A 19,899-nucleotide genomic window follows, 5' to 3' on the forward strand; every position below is an offset into this window, starting at 1 on the left:
CCAGATACATGCTCAAGTATTACAGCTATTAGCATAACAAAGTTACCATAGTCCTCTTTCTGCAAAAGGAATACTGAAAGGTAAACTTTGAAAGTTGAAATATTGTTCTACCTATAGCAGTACAGTAACGCTAGCTAATTTACAGCCCACCCCAGGTTTAGCTTACTCCCTTAAGGCCCACACCTGCCAGGTGCCAAATGCTCTTTGGTTATTGGTTACAGGTCAGGAATACTTTCTGCTCAGTGGACAGGTCCGCAGTGCTCTTTACTGCTCTCTGCTTTTGGCCTCCCAGTTTCTTCCACCTAATAACAAAATACTGACAACTGATGTGTACCATCAACTAATAACATCTCAGTGGCTATCACTGACAAGTTCTCAGGTGGCAAGAGGGCTGTGAAAGGAACAATCTGAATAAATTGGCAAAGCTGTCTTACTCTGTAATCTCCCTATTATTCAACGTTAGATCTGCTATGCGGTCCTGCGATAAGTCTTCTTCAGCTTTTTACGATCCTTCTAATTAATCTAGTCTGCAGCATCTCTGTGCCACACTTGCCTCACATTCAATGCAACATGTCCACTTCACTTCAGTGTTACTATTGCTCATGCCTGAGAAAGTACTCATTATCTTCTCCTCTGAACAGGACTAGGTCTGCCTCCAAGTTGTGTATAGTGAGCGAAGACCCTTTTTTGCAAGGCTCCTCATTTTGTGGGGCTTTTGTTTGTTGGTTTTTTTTAGGGGGGAAGGATGCATTGGTTTGTTTTCTTCTTGTTTTTTGTGGATTTTTGCACATATATATGTGCAGAGAGAGAGAAATCACTCCAACCAGTACAAATGAGGATTTAAAGGTTTATTTTACCTTAACAGTGTTAACAAGCTGTCCATCAAGGTAGAGTGCAGCTGTGCTGTTCTTTAGCATGCCTTTACTCATGACCAGAACTAGGTGATGCCACTGGCCTTCCACGATGAGGTCACCACAGCGGAAACGGGCACAACAGGGAAGAATTTCATAAAATGATGATTCCTCACTGAAGTCATCGACTAAAGGAAAAGTACCAGTTAGTAGGCACCAGTGAAATGTTATAAGAAGCTTAAAACAGATGAATATGTCATTAGACTTTATACAAAACAATCTACAGCAACACATTAAACCCAAATTGTTAGAAAGCACATAGTTAACAAAAATACAATTAACAAGATATGAATAAAGTCATACGATTAACAAGAATGAGTTTAGACTTCCAAATACAAGAACTGAAAGAATGAAATCACATTTTTTGAGAAGTGTTCAGACCAAATTGTCACAGTTTGACAGGCTAAACGTACTTAAATACTTGCACACTAACAAACTAGTATAGGTTTGGTAGTATCAATGACAGGTCTCTTCTTCCTTTGCCTTAATTCTTCTCTAAGAAAATTCTCAGGATCTTTTTAGACTTTTGATAATTATGTTTTACTTCTCCCCTTTTATTCTCCCTCTGAAATTTTAGCTGGAATGACAAGTTTGCTCAAGTTTTTACTAACTTTCTCGTGCCACCATGCAAGTCACAGAAAGACCTTTTATTGTTTTTCTAAACAAGTTTTTACAGCAGTAGTCAGCAAGAAATAACAGATGTCTCTCCAAACCTACAGAGCTGTTTATCACTTTTCTCACACTGTGGAGAGAAAGTTACCCATATTTCCCAGACTTTCTCTTCACACTTTTCCCTGCTCCACCATGGTGTCCTCCACAGGCCCCACTACCTGATCCAGTGTGGTCCTCTCCAAGGGCCACAGGGGATCTCTGATCTGGCCCCCTCCCCTCCTTCTGTTCTCACCTTCGTGTCCTCAGGGCGCTTTCTCTCACATTTTTTCCCCTTACTCCTCACTCCATGCAGCGTTTTGCCCCTCTTACATGTGTTTTCCCAGAGGCACCACGAGCCTGGCTGCTGGACTAAGCTGTGTCCTGCAGGGGGTCTGCCGCGGAGCTGGCTGGAAGTGGCCATGTCTGGCATGGGGCAGCCCTGGCCTCTTCCCACAGAAGCCCCCTCTTGCTCCCCAGCACCTGCCCACAGACACTCAGTATAAGCTTGCCACTATCATGCTTAAACAATTAGGTCACACACAAAAGAAGATACAAGTAAAAAGATTGCCTTTCAAAGCATCTGTGTCAGAATCATGCTAAACAAAGCATAAGTGAAGTTAAAGATGAGGATGAAAGCCTAAAACTTTTTTCCGTAACAAAAGCCACAAATACGAAGTCTGGCTAGCAAGACACACATCAAGCACAGACTGGGGGTACTTGTAATTCAAGCCTCAGCACAGTGGCTTCTCTTCTTCCCTTTTTGCAGTTCTAAGGAAAATTAATTTTCTGAAGTGCTGCTACTGAAGGGTAGTTCAGGGCTGAGACATTTCTGCCCAAGTCAAAATGAAGACTTCACAATGTCTCGCCTGTTCCATTTCAGTACTGTAACCGCAGCGAGTCGCCCTTGCCTTCCCTTCACCCTATCAGCAGTGGAGCCTGGGATGTAAGGCCGCTGACCTGACACCACCACCAGCTGCTGTGGGGTGAGGCGAGCTGCACCCGTGGCTCCATCGGCCACCCTCGCACCAACAGTGAGAGCAGTTGGAGACAGATGCCTGCCTTCCAGACACACGGCCAGAGGAACCCACTCCCAGCCTCTCTGCAGGGGTGGCAAACCACAAGCTGCTGACCACCCATCCCCAATTCACCCACCTATACCCTTCAAGCATTTCCCAGGTCTTTCTTCACTAACAGGTGCTGAGTTATCTTCTGAATGTTGAAATACACTTTAGCTCTCAGCACAATTCTTTAATTTCACTAATAGGCATCACTTGACTTCATTATCAGAGGGCATGATGAGTCTGCAGGTGCATTAGCTTCTCCATCGCAAAGCAAAATGACCCACACTCTCTTCATTCTTTTATATTGAAGGAAAAGAAACCATAAATCCTCTTACCTCAGCAGCTGCCTACACAGAGAGAACACTCATTTCTTTAGAAATAGCACAAGGAAAATGATAAAAGCAGAGTACTTGGAACTAACTTTCAGATACAAAAATAATCTCAAGTTCTTTTTCTCAGCCAAACACCTCTGAGCACAATTCTTGCTCACAGAAACATCCCTAAACCACCCCATTTTCTCTTACAATAGACCATCAGCACTGGCAGGCCTGCCATCCAAGTCCTTCAGGTTCTTAACTGCTCAGCACTTGATGGTACACCACCAACTACGACTTAGCCATGACAGGGTGGCACTCTAGTAAAGCAAAGTATCCCATTCAATTAAAAACCAGTCTTTGTAGTCAGAGACCTTCAGATCTTCTCTGACAAAGCCTCTTCAAATCCAGCCTCTTTTAAAGAGTTAGATAATACAGGCTTACAAACTAAAAACGTACAATCTATAGCTCCAGTGCAGGCTAAAGCAATTAATATGAAGATAAACTTACATAATTCTCTCTTATAAGAATTTGGTGCAAGAAAACACTGTCAGTGTCTTTGTAATTTAAGAGGTTTAGTTCCTCCCTTATACTATGGCTATTCAGCTCCCAAGTTTTAGGTTTTAAACCTGACTTCCAGTAAGAGAAATTACTACAGTTAATGATGCAAATGTCCACTTATCATGAAAAGAAGGAATATTCTATAACAGTCTGCTTCGCTGTTTTTTTTTTTAAATAACAACAATTGTATAAATTCTTTATTAGTGCCTGCTACTCAAAAGGAAAGAACAGAAGCAGGAACAGATTTTTGATAACTTGTAACCCAGCATGTTGGTTTGGTAAAGAGCTGTTATGGGTTTGTGTGGCATGGTTTTTTTGGTAGCGGGGGAGGGGGCCACAGGGGTGGCTCCTGTGAAAAACTGCTAGAAGCTTCCCTGGCTCCAAGTCAGACTCGCCTCTGACCAAGGCCGACCCAAACAGTGACAGTGGTAGCGCCTCTGGGATAACGCATTTAAGAATAGGAACCTGCAGTGAGTAGGGGGATTAGAATATGAGAGGAACACCTCTGCAGACACCGAGGTCAGTGAAGAAGGAGGGGGAGGAGGTGCACCGGAGGAGGAGGATGCCCCTGCAGCCCGTGGTGAGCAGGCTGTTCCCCACCAGCCCATGAAGGTGAATGGTGGAGCAGATGCTCCAAGGATGGCTGTGACTCCATGGGAAAACCCCTGCTGGAGCAGTCTGTGACTGAAGATCGGCCCGTGGAAAGGACCCACACGAGGGAAGTCTGGGAAGAACTGCAGCCCGCAGAAAGGACCCACATTGGAATAAGTTCGTGAAGGACTGTCTCCCATGAGAGAGACTGTCTCCCACTGAGACCGCACGGTGGAGTGAGGAGTCCTCCCCCTGAGGAGGAAGGAGCGGCAGAGACAAACCAACCCCCATCCCCTGTTCCCCTGCGCTGCTGGGGGAATAGGTGGAGAGAACCGGGAGTGGGGTTGAGCTGGGAAGGAGGGAGGGGTGGGGAGAAAGTGTTCTAAGGTTTGGTTTTACTTCCTAACATCCTTGGTTTGTTCTGATTTGTAGTAAATTAAATTGATTTTGTTTTTTCCCCAAGTTGAGCCTGTCTTTTGCCTGTGACCATAACAGGAAGTGATCCTTCCCAGTCCTTATCTCGACCCACGAGCCTTTCTTTATATTTTCTCCTCCTCATCCCACCGTGGCTGGGGAGGAGTGAGCGAGGGGCTGCCTGGTGCTTTGTTACTGGCTGGGCTGAAACCACGACAAGAGCTAAGCCTGAAACATATGCAGAAGGCTGCCCTGCTCTTCTCAGCTCCTCCACAGCCACCGTGCCTAAACGGTCTGTCAAAACTGACTATTTTTGGAGGCTCTGATGGAGGACAAGACAGGACACAGGAGATGGCTAAGCCTGAAGCCCCCAAATGCACTGATAGCGCACTCTAGCAAATTCACTGGCCTCACCAACTTCACTTAGATCTTCACTGCACTTCCTGTAATTCCACCTTTGATCACAGATACTGAATGAAACTACAAACTCTTTCTGAAAACTGACCACAGCATTAAAACCGGAAGCAAATGACTGATTGCCTTCAAATAGCCCTCCAGTGTTGGGACTATTCAGATTGAAAAAGCCTCCACAACCTGTTAGTTTACTATTTCCAAACTTCTTCAAAGCAAAGATAGTTATATTTGCATCTCAAGAGATGACGTCTAACATGAATAATACAAGATAAATAAAAGGCAAAAACCTTTCAAAAACAATGATGTAATCCCCTCCTTCAAATTTATAATACTTGGGGTTTGGGCAAAAAAATTTCTTTATATGCAGATACTGAATCTTGTTTAGAAATTGTAAGAGCTCCTTAATTTCTACACGAATGTTTACATTTTGCATTTCTCCATTGTCAAAACCCATTAGGAGCTGGTGAAGCTGCAACTAGAAGTTCCATCAGGCTCAATTCTTCTAGACACTAGGTTCAAAATAAACTTGCTGTAGCACCCCCACAATATTGTCAGGATTAGCTGATGACATGACACAGCTCTTACCATAATTTTGAAGCAATTCTTCTTTAGTTGAAACAATCAGTGACCGGTCTTTTGCTGAGAGGACAATGGCAAGGCATACATAATGCTGTTCCGAGGAGTTTGCACGCCGCACTACAGTAAGAAGTCTCACAGGATGGTTATTAGGAGGTGTACTAAAATGTTCAATACAAAACCAAGTTGAGTAGCTTAAACCAGATGGCGGTGGGAAAAATCTTTCACCTAAAAACAAAAATGAAAGCCCATTATATAGCTGCAGTAGCCAGTACTTAGGCTACCCTACTTGTTCCTGTTCCTTTTTTCCAATCAGCTCAGTTGATAACAGCTGTGCTTTCTCAAACTTTTCCTTCATGGACTTCAATGTTACTTCTTTCATTTCTGACTCAAGCTTGGAGGAAAAGTCACATAAAGCTAGCTCAGAGGAGCTTTGTTTCAAAACAAAGCAGAGCAAGAATTGGATACTATTGCCTCCTATTCTAAAACCAAAAACCAACTCTGAAGGTGTGCTTGGTCAGAACAACCCGGTTTCAGTTCCCTAGACAAAAAAAGTGGAAACAGATCAGGCCCTCAGAAACTGCTAATATCATGATGAGATGCTTCTTCCATAGATGTGACTCGCTGAAGAAGCCTTTGTTGAAGAGCTCTCCACCACATACACCTGACTCCCTTTCATCTCCTGGGGTGCTCCCACAGAACAATGAGCTCACAGACTTCAAGTACTGCCTAACACTAATTCCATCTTACTGCAGTAAACCTTCACCTTAGTTTTTATACTTAACACCTTTTTTAAATTAAGTGATCATGTTCAATTTGCACCACAGCACATCAAGTTCCTGTAGGGTGAACAGCCCACAGTGGACAAGTATAAGGGATAGCAAACAAATTAGATGAATTTTTGTGATGATGTGTGTAACTACACCTGTAACAAATTCAGTCAAGAATTCAGCAGAACAAAGCCACAAGTACAGCTTTACAATTCCTTCTATGTTTACTATAGTCTTCACACTACTACCTCAACTTGTTCTTAATCCATCCAGGTTCATTATTCATACGCTTCTCTTGATTACAACTTAACCTTCTGCTGAAAGCCTTGTATTTTAAAGCAATCACATATTTGTATTTTATATTGCTTTTCATTGACTTGGGGGCAAAAAAGCAACAGAAACACAAAAAGGACAGAAAAAGTTCTCAATTATGAGTGTACAACATCCAACACCATACTATCACTTCATGGCTAACAGAGAAATATAAGAAAACTAAACATCAGACACAAAACACTGATGTTACGGAGTCATACTCAAGTACTTACCAGTTCCAATTCCACTGACAACTGCACCGTCAATAAGTCCTGTTGTAACAGCATTATTTGTAGGTGCATTATGGGGAGCCAAACTTGGCAAGAACAGGCAGCTGTCAAACAGAGGACCAGTAACACACTAGAGTTTATGAAAGTCAATATAACCGGAGTTCAATACAAACAAAATATAGCCTAGGAGAATATACCACAAGCACACCATCACTCTCCTTAACTGTATGTATTCATAAGAAGTAGAAGTGAATTCTCAATATTTCTCCTTGTGAGGCTAAATTATCTCCAGTGCAAGGAGCTTTGGCAGCATATATCTTTGGCGCAAAGGCACAGGGACTTAGACCCACATGGCTCCATAGCCTAAGATGCTCCCTTGTGGGCAACCATAACTCACTGCAGCCTTTGAGATGTTCTGGACTCTAAAAGAGACAGATTAGCAAAATATCCAAAGGATCTGGTAATTGCATACTATGCTGTTCTTATTTTAAGTATGTATACTCTCACACTAACATCATACTTCACTAAATTAGCTACATTTTGTCCTTACAAGAGCCACTGATGCTGTGGACACAATGGAAACAGATGTAAGGAGTACCCCCCTTAAGTACTAAAAGATTTTAAGAGCCCAGACCATTTCAGTGACCAGCCTAGCCAAAGTGGAGTGAAACCCCACAGGAGTTCAGCTTCTAGTTTGTATAGATTGTCCTGCTGGAGGCAAAATGACAGCTTTTCCACTTGCTGAAGAATCATCATTTTATTGATGTTTACACTTCAGCAGGCTACTTTAAGTATACTGTAGCTGAGTTGCCCCACAGAGCTAGGAGTTACTTTGTTCTCATGTAAGCTATGAAGAGTTAACTTGACCACGCATCTTGAAAGCAACAGCAGTCCATGGTTCTGGTCACTACTATCTTCCTTTTGATTACAGTTCTCATTATATACTTCTTCCTCCCTCTTGAAAATGTTCTTCTCTGGGTGAATCCCCCATGGTCAATGGTGTTACAAGCATGTTCTCTTTAAGCAGATAACTTGCAAGGGTCCACCAACTGTTGAATTCATGAAACACCCTGGCACTTTAAAACAGACCAAGAAGTTTTTAGAGTTGTTTTTTTTATTGATTATAGCAGCCTTCTTAGGTGACTTGTTGAAATTACATGAAGTCACAGCTGCATTATGTGGATTACTTCTAGACACATTACCAGCACCTACAAATCTCCTGGAGCAACCACAGTAACAATTCATTTTGCTAGCCTATTTCAAGTTCTTCTTAGGTCCAAAACATTTTCATGTCTCTTATGAAGCATGTAGAACAGAACTTTGAGCACCATTTGTTTTCAAATAAAAGTCCGTCCCTGACTACGTTGGATATGAAGGCTAGATGCAAGACAGGTGCTGCATCCTTGCTTTGCAAAGCTGAAAAGAGAATGCAGAGCAGCAGAGCTCCCAAATATCCAGGCTGGTTCTACTCTCAGACCAGTTATCCCAAATAAACTGGAACAAGTGCACTAAGATGCAACTGGCTCTGTCAAAGGCCACATCAGAACAGAAATAGATTTAAGAAAACACAGTAGTATAAATATAAGGTCTGGAAAGAAAAAGACAAGATGAACAATTCTGTCAGGTGGAGCTGTTTCTGTTTGTATGAAATTACAGTACAGCTGTGGACAACAGTTCTACCTCTTCTCATGATTCTTTCAAAAAAAGACACCAAAAAAACCCATTGAGGAGCTACTCATCTCATACAAGAATTTGTCAGGCTCCTTTGGGCTTCACAGTCATCATTTTTGGTGGTTCATGTCACTAAAAACCTTTTAATAAAGCTTCTGGTCAAGGTTTTTAAGCTTTTAACCAAGCTTCTGGGCAATTCTGAACAATTACTTATCATTTGAGGTACCATTCACAATTGTCTGACTTGCACGTATTTCATAACACTACCCTCTCTGAGTTACTGGCTTTTAGCCTATATGTGAGCCTCCGCCTATGGAGCAGTCTGCAGGCAGTTAGAGAATACCTGTTCCTTACACTATTGGTCTGAATTTTTGTAGCAATTTTGAGGTATTTACCCCTTAGCACAGAACAAAATGAGTGTTTTGAGGTTTTTCTATTCCATTTTTATAACCAAGAAGACAAAGCATTTTCCTTAAACAGATACTGAGAATGGTGTCATGTTTTCATCTTCTGAACAGTCAAGCTAAATCATTTTACGTGATCCTCATAAAGTGCCTCACTCAGCAGGTGTTTAATTAGAGAGCAAAAAACAGTAAGTGAAGGTGTTACCAGATGCTAAAAGAAAAAAACCAACCAAACGAATTAAGCATTATATTCAGGTTGCAACTCCAGTTAGCAATAATTTTTTTCCAGTTATTTGGACTCAGCATAGATGCCTTCTCTGCCCTACTTGTATTTCCAATTTGCCCACTTTTGCACTTCCAAGTTCTTCAGCAACTTTAAGTGGGTTTCAGAGAATTTGAGCCATCCAAATGCCGCACATAAATCCTAGCAACTAATGAGTTTCTGCAAGGGTAAGTTGGCATTCTTTTGTTTTAAAAGGCACATGAAATCCAGAACTGAGAAGGTAACTATCAACGTTTAGATACAAACCTACTTCTATTTTCACACACCAAGCAAGCATTGGGTTTCAAGGCATTAATGAATGACAGAGTGGAAATTTCTGTGGCTTGAAGTATTCGTTTCGTTTCTTTAAAGAATTAATTTGTTTCTGGTTTGCAAACAGTCCATTAAAAGTCCCAACTGTTTCTCTGAAAGAATAAAGTAAGAAAACATTGCACTGTGCCCCCTGTTATTTGAGAGCACTGTAGGACCTTACCCAAACCCTTCAAGAGACGTGTCAAACTCAATGAACGCCGGCGTAACTGATGATCCGTGAAGCCTGATATCATGTGGGGTTGTCATGGAGACCAAACACTTCACTCTTGTCAGGGGTACTGTGCTCCCTTCTGCTGGCTTGAGTAGGCTCTTGCTTATCCGATAGTGGCTGTCTTCATGCAAACCAAAGACGCTGTCAGAACCCAGACCTTCCATGGAGGTAACCATGCTATCTACAGTAGAAGCCAAGAAACAACAAAACATTGCAAACAGGAAGCATTTTCAGACTATTTATGTGGACTTTTCAAGTACTGCTTCCAATGAAATAGCTGGATTGTCAATCATCGTTGACCAGTTCAGCCTCTCAGTTAGAAGATGATGAGTTGGGAAGCATTGCTCTCATTATAAAAAAACATTCAACTGAGGCAGAGCCATGAGTATTTTGAGCAAGGTATTACAGAAAGTCTATGGTAATGCCAAAAAATTGAGCCAAGAGGCCATACCATTACCTAACATCAGGAAAGTGTCCCTTTCACAGAGGCTCCCTTTCAGGTGCGCTCCTGCTACCTGACTTAACAGGAAGTAACAACTCTGCTTCCTGTTTTTCAGATGCAGTTAACTCTGAGCCAAAAGTCTCAGAGCTCTCAATAAGCAGAAAGACTTAGTAAGCTTAGCTTAGGAAATTTAATATAACTTGTATTTAGAAGCTACCTTTGCCTTCTCTTTCCTAGGTTAAAAACTTTTCAGAGTCACATTTTCACAATTTTCATTGTTTACCTTCCCCTGTGATAATACCCTATTAAAAATAAATAAATAAATAAAGCACTGGCCTAGAGAGAAGTTGAATCTCTCCTTCTCTCTTCTTTTTAAATGTACTGAACCTGATGACATAACATGAGCTCAGTTATTTTGTTTATTTATTTCATTTTTTAATGCTTGTAATTCAGTACCATCCAGGATGCTTTCTAGTTCCTTTTAAATAATTCAAACATTTCAACTAAGGTATTTTTAGCTATGTGTTACAACTGGCCATACAATGACTGAGTTGACACATAGAAATAAGTATCATGTGCTTTGGAAACTTATCAATAATTTCTTTGTATTACCATTTACTGAGACTCTCCTATACTACACGAACAGCTATTCCCAAGCTCTGCAACTCATGGCTAATAACAGGAAAGAGTGCATCTGCAAGAGAGGTTTGGATCAGCTGGAGGAATCCATCAGTTACAGATATTTAGTGCAGTTAATCAGATTGATTCATTCAATGGCTGGAAAACAGATGTAACTTTCCAGTCTGAAAAATCAGAGCTGATGTGTAATCGCTGATAGAATATGAAGCACTCTGTCAGACGGATGAACTTCCATGACATGGTACCACGCAAAGGTATAATGAAAATATCCACTGCACACATGTATGTGTGTCTGTCTATAATCTGGGGATATCAGTGAATATCCTATCAAAATATATTGTGAATAATACCTTCCCACAGTGTTAATTCCAGGACTAAAACTGAAACTGAGTTATCATGGTGTCCCCTTGGCCCCTTTTTTTTTTTAATTTTAAAGCAGATATAAGAATTAAGAGTGGGTGTTCCAACTCCAAATTCTACCTCTTTATAAGATAAACAATTATTAGATTGAGATTCTGCCAGATTATGTGTATTATGCTTTTTTTTCTTTTTAATTATTTCTATTTCTTTCTCATTACTAGTGATGAGCCAGGTTCTTGAGTCTAGCTGAAATAAATGGAATTATGCTTAAGTGTAGGAATTTCAGTTATTTTATCTGACACCTTACTGAACCCATGAAAGACACTACACAGACTTAATGACGTGATGTGCACATGGAAGTATCTGAGAAAAATATTTTTCCTTTTACTGTTAAATAACTACAAACTCATTATCTTCTGAAGACTTAAAAGCAAACTACTGTCATTTTTAGTAGTTACGGTTCTAAAATAAAAAAATTACAATTACCTCACTGGATATATAGTAAATACAAGTACTACATTCCTTCTGCTTTTAGAACTTTTTCCAATCAAACTGTTCTGATGATTTCACATTCATTCAAAGCCAGGGCGGAGTTAGGTTTTTATGGATGCTTATCTACAAATTTTACAGAAGTATGCAATTGGGGGATGTCAGCGAAGCATTCTTTATGCAACTTTCTCGCACTTCAGCACCTACTTCTCATTTCCGGTTCAAAACTCAGCGAGCTGGGTTTGTGCACTCGGTACTGTTTCAGCAGCTTTTTGTCCCAAGCTCCGCAATTCAAAGGATTTCCCAAGCGTAAAAATTCCCTAAGAAAGAGAATAAAAAAATTTACAAATCATTTTGTCTATTTATTTGCCTAGAATGGCACCAAATCTAATACTGTTTTTAAAAAAGACAGTAATTGTAATAAACATAACTTTTAACTAAGAAAATAAATAAACTAATTACAAGAAACATATCCATTCAAAACTACTTAAGTTTTGAGCACATGCTCTCAAAGGTTGGCATTATTTTAACTAATCAAGCAATTTTGATAAAGCTCCCAATTCCCTTCTCTTAATTCCAGAGACTTGGCAGGAGGCTGCTGCATCCTGTAGGAGAACATCAGGATGCTCACTGATGCACATTCAGCAAGCTGAACTCATCTGGAAAGGCAGGCCACAGGCTGAAGTAACTGACCTCAGCTTTGTTTTACCCATGTGTCCTATTTGGCTGGGGGATGGTTCCACAGGTATCAACATCTGTATCTACAGATAACTATAATATCTGTATCTACAGGTACCTAGGCTATCAGTATCTATGCTTAGGGAAGCTTAAGTTCCTGCGATGGAACTGCCAACAAGAGCGCTCCTTGCAGAATCATTTCTGACACAGCTACATGCCATCGAAGTGAACCGAGCAGCTCTTGTGACTGCATGTCATACTTACTTGTATGATGGAAGACTAAACCATCTAGTCCAAACCTCTCTGTTGTGGGCTGGGACATCTTTCACTGTATTAGGTTGCTCAAAGCCCCACCCAACCTGACCTTGAACACTTCCAATGATGGGGCATCTACAGCTTCTCTGGGCAACCTCTTCCAGTGTCTCACCACACTCATTGTAAAAAATGTCTTCCTTATGCCCAGTCTAAATCCACCCTCTTTCTGTTTAAAACCCTTACCCCTGGTCCTGTCACTACAGGCCCTGGTAAAAGTCTCTCTCCATCATTCTTATAAGCCCCCTTTTTATATGTGAAGGATGCAAGAAGGTCTCCCCAGAACCTAGCAAGCAATCCAAACTATCATACAACTGTGTGGGTATTGAACAAATGGTTCAAAATATACTCATAAACTTTTCAAGCTTGCTTTTCTAGTACTAGCATAGATGTACAAACCTATTTGCATTAATACACAGAAAGAGCACCTTTTTAAAGTGATGAATCCCCACATTTTTCCAGACACCTCTCGTATCACATTCCTGCATTTCCTTCACACAAACTAAAGCGCTAAATAAAACTGCTGGCTCAAATCTTTTCCAATCTGAGGTGTTCAACATTGCACAAAGTCAAGGAATCCATCCTCATGCTTCCTCTTCCTGAGGACCTAGTCAGGAATGGCATTTTTGATAGCCTCTCAAGATTTGCAGGAAGAAAGCAAGCATTTAACTTCAGCACAATCTCTGTGAAAAACACCAGATTTCCCCGCTCCATACTTCTCCCTCCTTCCTGGTCATCCAATTCCCAGCATCTCCAGGGTTACACACTGATTAACAGAAGCAAGACAGTCTATCTGATAAGAAATAAAATTGGATCCCATGAGATCACTACCACACAAGGTCACTTATGCTCTCTACCAATCCGAGCCATTTACAGCCAGCCAGCAACAGTGCAGGCAGCAGGCCTCAGCTCAACTGGACTTCAGTGCTATCTTTCTGACCTCAACACCATTGGCTGCAGCGCCTGTGAGGCCAGCCTTTCAAACATCCTTTGGAGTGGCGGATGCAGCGAGTGGTCCTCGTCAGCCAGAGCAGCGCTGCATCTTTGTAGAAGCCGTGCATGGAGCCCAGCTTCGCACATGACTTGCTGGTTTCTCTCTGTGTGTACTAGAGATTGCAGGATATTGGCCACTGCCAGCTGAAGATCCAGTGCATGCTGAAAAAAAGAAGAGCACACAACTTGAGAAGACACAAACTGAGAAGGCAAGTAAAAGAAAGCCCTTCTGCGTAACAAAGAAAAGGAAACTACTGTTAGCAATTAATACGCAAAACGTCCTATACTTAAATATATGTGCATGCGTGTGTGTGAAGAGACACTTTCACCTCTTTATGTATAAGGGTAACAAGTTATAGCAAGGATTACTACAACCACTGTAAAGCAAATCAATTCAGGTAGGAATGGTTAAACTAACCTGTCCTTCCACCAGCAGAAGTGAGTCAGTTTAGAAGTACTATGTGCTTAGCGTGCACTAAGAACTTTTATCTTTGTGACTGCTAAGGTATTCCTATTAACTTAACACAGAATCATTTTAGGTTGGAAAAGACCCTTAAGTGCGAGTCCAACCATTAACCAAACACTGCCAAGTCCACCACTAAACCATGTCCCAGGTCCTTTTCCGCCAGACAGCTTTCAAGCCACTCTTCCCCAAGCCTGTAGCGCTGCATGGGATTGCTGTGACCCAAGCACACAACCCAGCACTTGGCCTTGTTGGACCTCATGCAATTGGCCTCGGCCCATCGATCCAGCCTGTCCAGATCCCTCTGTAGAGCCTTCTTACTCTCAAGCAGATCAACCCTCCCTCCCAGCTAGGTGTCATCTGCAAACTTACTGAGGGTGCCCTTGATCCCCTTGTCCAGATCATTGATAAAGATATTAAACAGATCTGGCCCCAATACTGAGCCCTGGGGAACACCACTTGTGACCAGCCACCAACTGGATTTAACTCCAGTCACCACAACTCTGGGCTTGTCCAGCCAGCCAGTTTTTTTTACCCAGTGAAGAGCACATGTGTCCAAGCCATGCGCAGCCAGTTTCTCCAGGAGAATGCTGTGGGAAATGGCGTCAAAGGCTTTACTAAAGTGCAGGTATACAACATCCACAGCCTTTCCCTCATCAACTAAGTGGGTCACATTATCACAGAAGATCAGCAGGACCTGCCCTTCACAAACCCCTGCTGACTGGGCCTCATCACCTGGTTGTCCTGTTTGTGCCATGTGATGGCACTCAGGATGATCTGCTCCACAACCTTCCCTGGCACTGAGGTCGGACTGACAGGCCTGTAGTTCCCCAGATCCTCCTTCCAGCCCTTCTTGTAGATGGGCATCACATTTGCTAACCTCCAGTCAACTGGGACCTCCTTTGTTAGCTAAGACTGCTGATGAACGATGAAAAGTGGCTTGGTAAGCAGTTCCACCAGCTCCCTCAGTACCCTTGGGTGGACCCATAGACTTGTGTGTGTCTAAATCATGTAGCAGGTCACTAACCATTTCCCCTTGGATTACGGGGGCTTCATTGTGCTCCCCATCATCATCTACAATCTCTACAATATTTAAGATATATGCAACATAACTGCCAAATTAATGCCCCGAAGACAGAAAGTTGCCATACTTATCACTGGTAGAGGACAAGGAGGAGGAATCAAGTCGAGCAATTCTTGTAAGCTTTCAGAACTTTTTTTTTAAAAAAAATAAATAAACAATGTTCTTCAGGGAAAACATCTCAAACAAAATATACCTAAGCAACTTCAAAAAATGCCCAGCAAATCCTTTATATAGAAACGTCCAGTAGAGGTTTTGGTTTGGGGATTCTACAAAGCAGGCAGTACAATTTTGGAATGAGAACATATTCCAGCTATTTCAAACAGCACACATTCACTGAGCTATAACGTACAATCCCACGTCCTCCTCTTACTACGTGTTAACACCTGATGCATCAGGGAAAACATGAATTAATCACAGTGCTTGGAAATTTATCTGATGGCCACTTCAGACACTTCTTTAAATTTACATTGTTGCCAAGTGCTTGAAAGAGACAAAACAAAGCCTGTGAAATAAAGCAATTTCTATCAGACCTCTATGTCACCAGTTATTCGACTCAATTAGTCTGTGAAATGTGTTAGTTTTGCAGCACAAAATGAGAGGACATCATTGGTTTTCCCTATTTCCCGGAGCAATCCTTTTTCCCAGTCACTCTCAAAGCTTAAGACAGCAGAATTTTTTTGCTACCTCTGGGTGTGTAGCTGATCCAACAGAAGCCAGAAGATCCAGCATCGCGAGCATAGCACCAGGGTGGATAACGACTGCATCAGAGCTTTGTACAGGTGTGGGTCCTGTTTGGAGTTTCACATCAGCTATGTTTTTCTGAGGGCAAACAGGAGGTGTTGAAACAGAATGATATGCATGCCTGCAGGACAGAAAACATCCCATGGTTACAACACCCATCTATTATGAGCTTTGCATTTTTCAAGCAGCTGTAAAGTTGAACTGGCCTATAGATGTTATTCCCCTCTCCTTTCTGTTCCCTCAGTTAGACAGACCAAGTGCTTTCCTCTTCTCAAACCTGTTGGACATGTTTGCCCAAAGACAACCTGGAAGGGTTTTAATTTCTCGACTATACTAGAACTCAGGAATCTTTTCCCCAGGTGCTATGCAGTTTGAAGAACTTAAATGTTGCCTTCATTGCCTCCCTCTTTTCATTCTAGTCGTGGTGGCAGCACACAGCACCAGCAGCATGAAAGCTAGCACTGCTCCTGTTCTGAGGGGTGAATTCAGCTTTGAATACGTTTCTCCCCATTTGCTTTTCATTAACAGCTGATTATTAAAATGCTCTATCATGAAATTCTCGGCAATCCCTAATTAGCCTATAAGAACAGAAAGTTGGCCTTGGTCTCGGTGTACGCTCCAGCCAGCAGTCTGTATGCTCTCAGTCTTTCCATGACTGCTACGGAAATTTAGTTTTACATTAAGCTGCTTTAGTCTGATCCAGGGAAAAGAGGCCTAGACACACTAACTTAAAAGCAACCACTTGCACTGAGAGCTGTAGATGCGTTTCTTGTTGAAACTCTCGGAGGTATCAGCTTGATGCTATTCTTTCAGTGCAAGATTCAACACACAAACAGCAGGGAAGTGGTGTCCAGGGAAGTGGTGGTGTCCCCATCCCTGGAGGTGTTCAAAAACCCACATAGACAAGGCACTTCAGGACATGGTTTAGTGGGCCGGGTGGTGCTGGGTTGACACTTGATGATCTTAAAGGTCTTTTCCAACCTAAACAATTCTATGATTCTATGAGCAGCTTACTGAACATAGACTTTCAAGATGGTACTTTAGAAGCAAAAGATAGCTCGAAAGTCTCATGCTCACCACAAACAAACAAAACAACCCACCCCACCCCCCCAAGAAAACCACCCATAATTCTCACAGTATTTATCATACAAGCTTATTTGTAAGAAGAAAGAAAAACTCTATGCAGTAATTTTTCTTGAAGACCAAATATTGCCTGCTGTTTTACCAGAAGTGAGTCTAGCTAACAACAAGTCTCTTCCTATCAAATCAGTTGAAAGAGGCATTTCCTCTCTTGTTCTCAGTGACAGAGATTTACCTAACCCCTAACCCTAACAGAAATAATACTCAGACTCGCTGTGCTTCACCCACTGGGCACTTCCAACAATGAAATCTTTTCTCTTGGGAGAAACAGGACATAGATGGGAGATGAGGAAGGCTCCAAGTACAATTCTGTCCTAAGCACTCTGAAGGTTCCAACTCAAACACACACACAACCCCCAGCAAGAAATGTCATTTGTGTGGGAAGGCTGAGGCAATGGACTATTTAGCCTAAGACAGGACACTAGGAAGTACAGAACAATCTTCCTGTGCTGGCTGGAAAATGGGCTGGATAAATAATGTTCCAACAAAAGCGTTCCTATTGAAAAGGCTCATGGCAGATCAACAACAACTTGGCATCTGAACAATCCAAGAGCACTTTTTAAAAGAGAGTTTTTGAAGAAAGATTAAATTACTGATGCTTTACTCATTCAGCTAATACAGCAAACATGAAATAGTGTGGCGATTCTATTGTAATCAACCACTAAAAAAAATATCTGCCCATGTTTTACAAACTCTAGCCATCAATTTCCTAAACTTCTCTAGCAGATTCACCATTTGAAATATCTGGCAGGTAGAGAAATCTTCGTTGTCTCTTTAAAATTAACTGGAATTAAGAACAGCAGAACAACTCGTAATACTGTCATAGAGAGATGTTATCTCTACCCTTTTCCCTGTCTTAATGCAGATATTGAAACATGGGGAATTGTTTCTCACGCATACTAACAGAGTTGTTCTCCACTTGAAGAAGAAAACTGCTACCTCTTTCCAATGTCATCTTGAGCGTCTCAATGCAAGTTCTACAGGATACTGTTTAAAAACTAAATATCTATTTGTATTTAAGAATGCTCTTCAGTCTAGTGAAATTCCACTCCCCAAGACATTCTTGAAGACCAAGCTTCTGTCCACTTTTAAGCACAAATTTTACTTCTAAGCATCCTGATCTGCACTATCTCATTCACCTCATTAGGTAAACTGTGACATTATAACATGTTAGTACAGGGAGAGCCTAACAAAAACCTGAGCCATTGCTCAGTATGATTCGCGAGCAAGCATGTGATCCTGGCCTCAAAAGGCCTGGACTTCAACATTACATACAAACTGAAAAGGGGATACAGTCAAGACTAGGCAATTTGCTTTTCTGTCAGCAATCGAAGTAAAAGTTACGCCCCTAAAGCATGTGTTATTGAAAGTTTTTCACATAATTTTAAAAATACCTTCCATGTTTAGTTTTTCCATATAAGGAGTACTTGTATCAAAACAATGAAAAAAAAAGAACAGTTCAAGAAGAGTTCTCTAGGAAAGGAAAAAACCCAGATCCTACAAAATCCTGCCAAAGTATTCAGCGAATGTTACAGATCTGTAGGTCAGTGTAGAACCTGCAATAAATTAATTTAGCCATCCTTATACATTCTTTATATGATCGCTTTAAGGGAGAAGAAAGGAGGAAGTGGACAATGGAAAAAGGCAGTGTACTGAAGACAACACATAGATCTGTCTAATTTAACAAAAAATAAAACTGAAGAAAATTCCAAACTGAAATTTTATAATTAAGTACAACTCTTGATGAGAATTATAACACCATTTTCATCTCGAAAGAAATAAGTAAGATGTATTGTAGATAAACCCTCCGCATATCATTTCCCAAGAGTGACCACCATCCAAATTTTGTCAAATAAATGGCTAACAGTATTTTAAAGCTACATTCTATTCTGTACTTCACCCTGTCAGGCCCAAAGCATCCTCTCAAAAAAAAACAAAAAAGACCCCACAACCAAAACCCAAACCACAAAAAAACCCCAAACCAACCACCCTGTCAAGGTAAGTTTTTTCTGCCAAAATTTACAGCAATCAAACAGCTGGCAAAGCTGTAGTTCTTGATTCAAATCATAGAGGAGGGTTGGAAGAACAATGTATTCCAGGTAACAGGGAGGACACCTATGTACCGCCATCCCAATGCATGTGCTGGAGGACTCCTACCTACTCTCGTTTACATAAAGGATAACACTTGGAGGGCACCACTCCTCAGGGAAATACAGCTTTGAGAAGTGGCAGGCATATCTGAAAGAGAGTATTAGCATATCTATGTATCCAGAACTGTTCTAGACTGTGTGCATCAAAACCAGAACTGTACTATTTTTGTTTATAAGAATTATTTGTGTGCACAGTGTCTGCTTGCTCTTTTAGCCAAACAACACAGGGCTCTCCCTCAGGCATCTGTCTTGCGAGTCAAAAGGCAGAAAACCAGGCCACAGCAACAAGGGAGATCCCCAGGAAGCAACGTAAAGGAGACAGAAAACAATAAGAGAAGAGCAAACACTTCTCTCAGAAGAGTCAACTTTGACAGAATCTGACAGTATCCGACATTTAAAAAGAGGAAAAAAAGAAAATCAAATAATATTGGACTACAAACCCCAAGTTGCTTATTTTTGAAAGTTGGAAGATCCCAGCTACTGGCACTGAATTCGCTAGGAATGACAAACACAATGCTGAACAACCACAACCGTGAGAAAGCAGACAGCTGCTCAAACAGACTTTTTGAAAAGCCTAGCCCTGTCTATTTTTTTACTGGAAAACCAGCTTTTACAGAAAGGATCTGAAAAGTGACCCAGGCCAGCATGATCATTCTTTCTGTCCACTTTTGCTTTGAGTCTTATACAACTTGTTATCACCCAAAGGCCTTTTCTGGTTGTGA

General features: G+C 41.4%; 1 protein-coding gene across 7 annotated transcripts in view; it reads right to left on the minus strand.

Moving 5' to 3' along the window:
* The window catches only part of WDFY3 (WD repeat and FYVE domain containing 3), a 186,763-nt gene that overhangs the window by 66,462 nt on the left and 100,402 nt on the right, over positions 1-19,899 (minus strand). For all 7 annotated transcript variants that reach the window (XM_049815170.1, XM_049815166.1, XM_049815168.1 and 4 more), the window contains 7 exons: positions 15,831-16,008; positions 13,547-13,761; positions 11,824-11,936; positions 9,636-9,867; positions 6,809-6,909; positions 5,503-5,721; positions 858-1,039 (listed from right to left, as the gene is read on the minus strand). In XM_049815170.1, the coding sequence (XP_049671127.1) occupies positions 858-1,039; positions 5,503-5,721; positions 6,809-6,909; positions 9,636-9,867; positions 11,824-11,936; positions 13,547-13,761; positions 15,831-16,008 (1,240 nt within the window). The remainder of the gene's footprint in view (positions 1-857; positions 1,040-5,502; positions 5,722-6,808; positions 6,910-9,635; positions 9,868-11,823; positions 11,937-13,546; positions 13,762-15,830; positions 16,009-19,899) is intronic.

This window comes from Accipiter gentilis, chromosome 12 (assembly GCF_929443795.1).
Source record: "Accipiter gentilis chromosome 12, bAccGen1.1, whole genome shotgun sequence".
NCBI lineage: Eukaryota > Metazoa > Chordata > Aves > Accipitriformes > Accipitridae > Astur > Astur gentilis.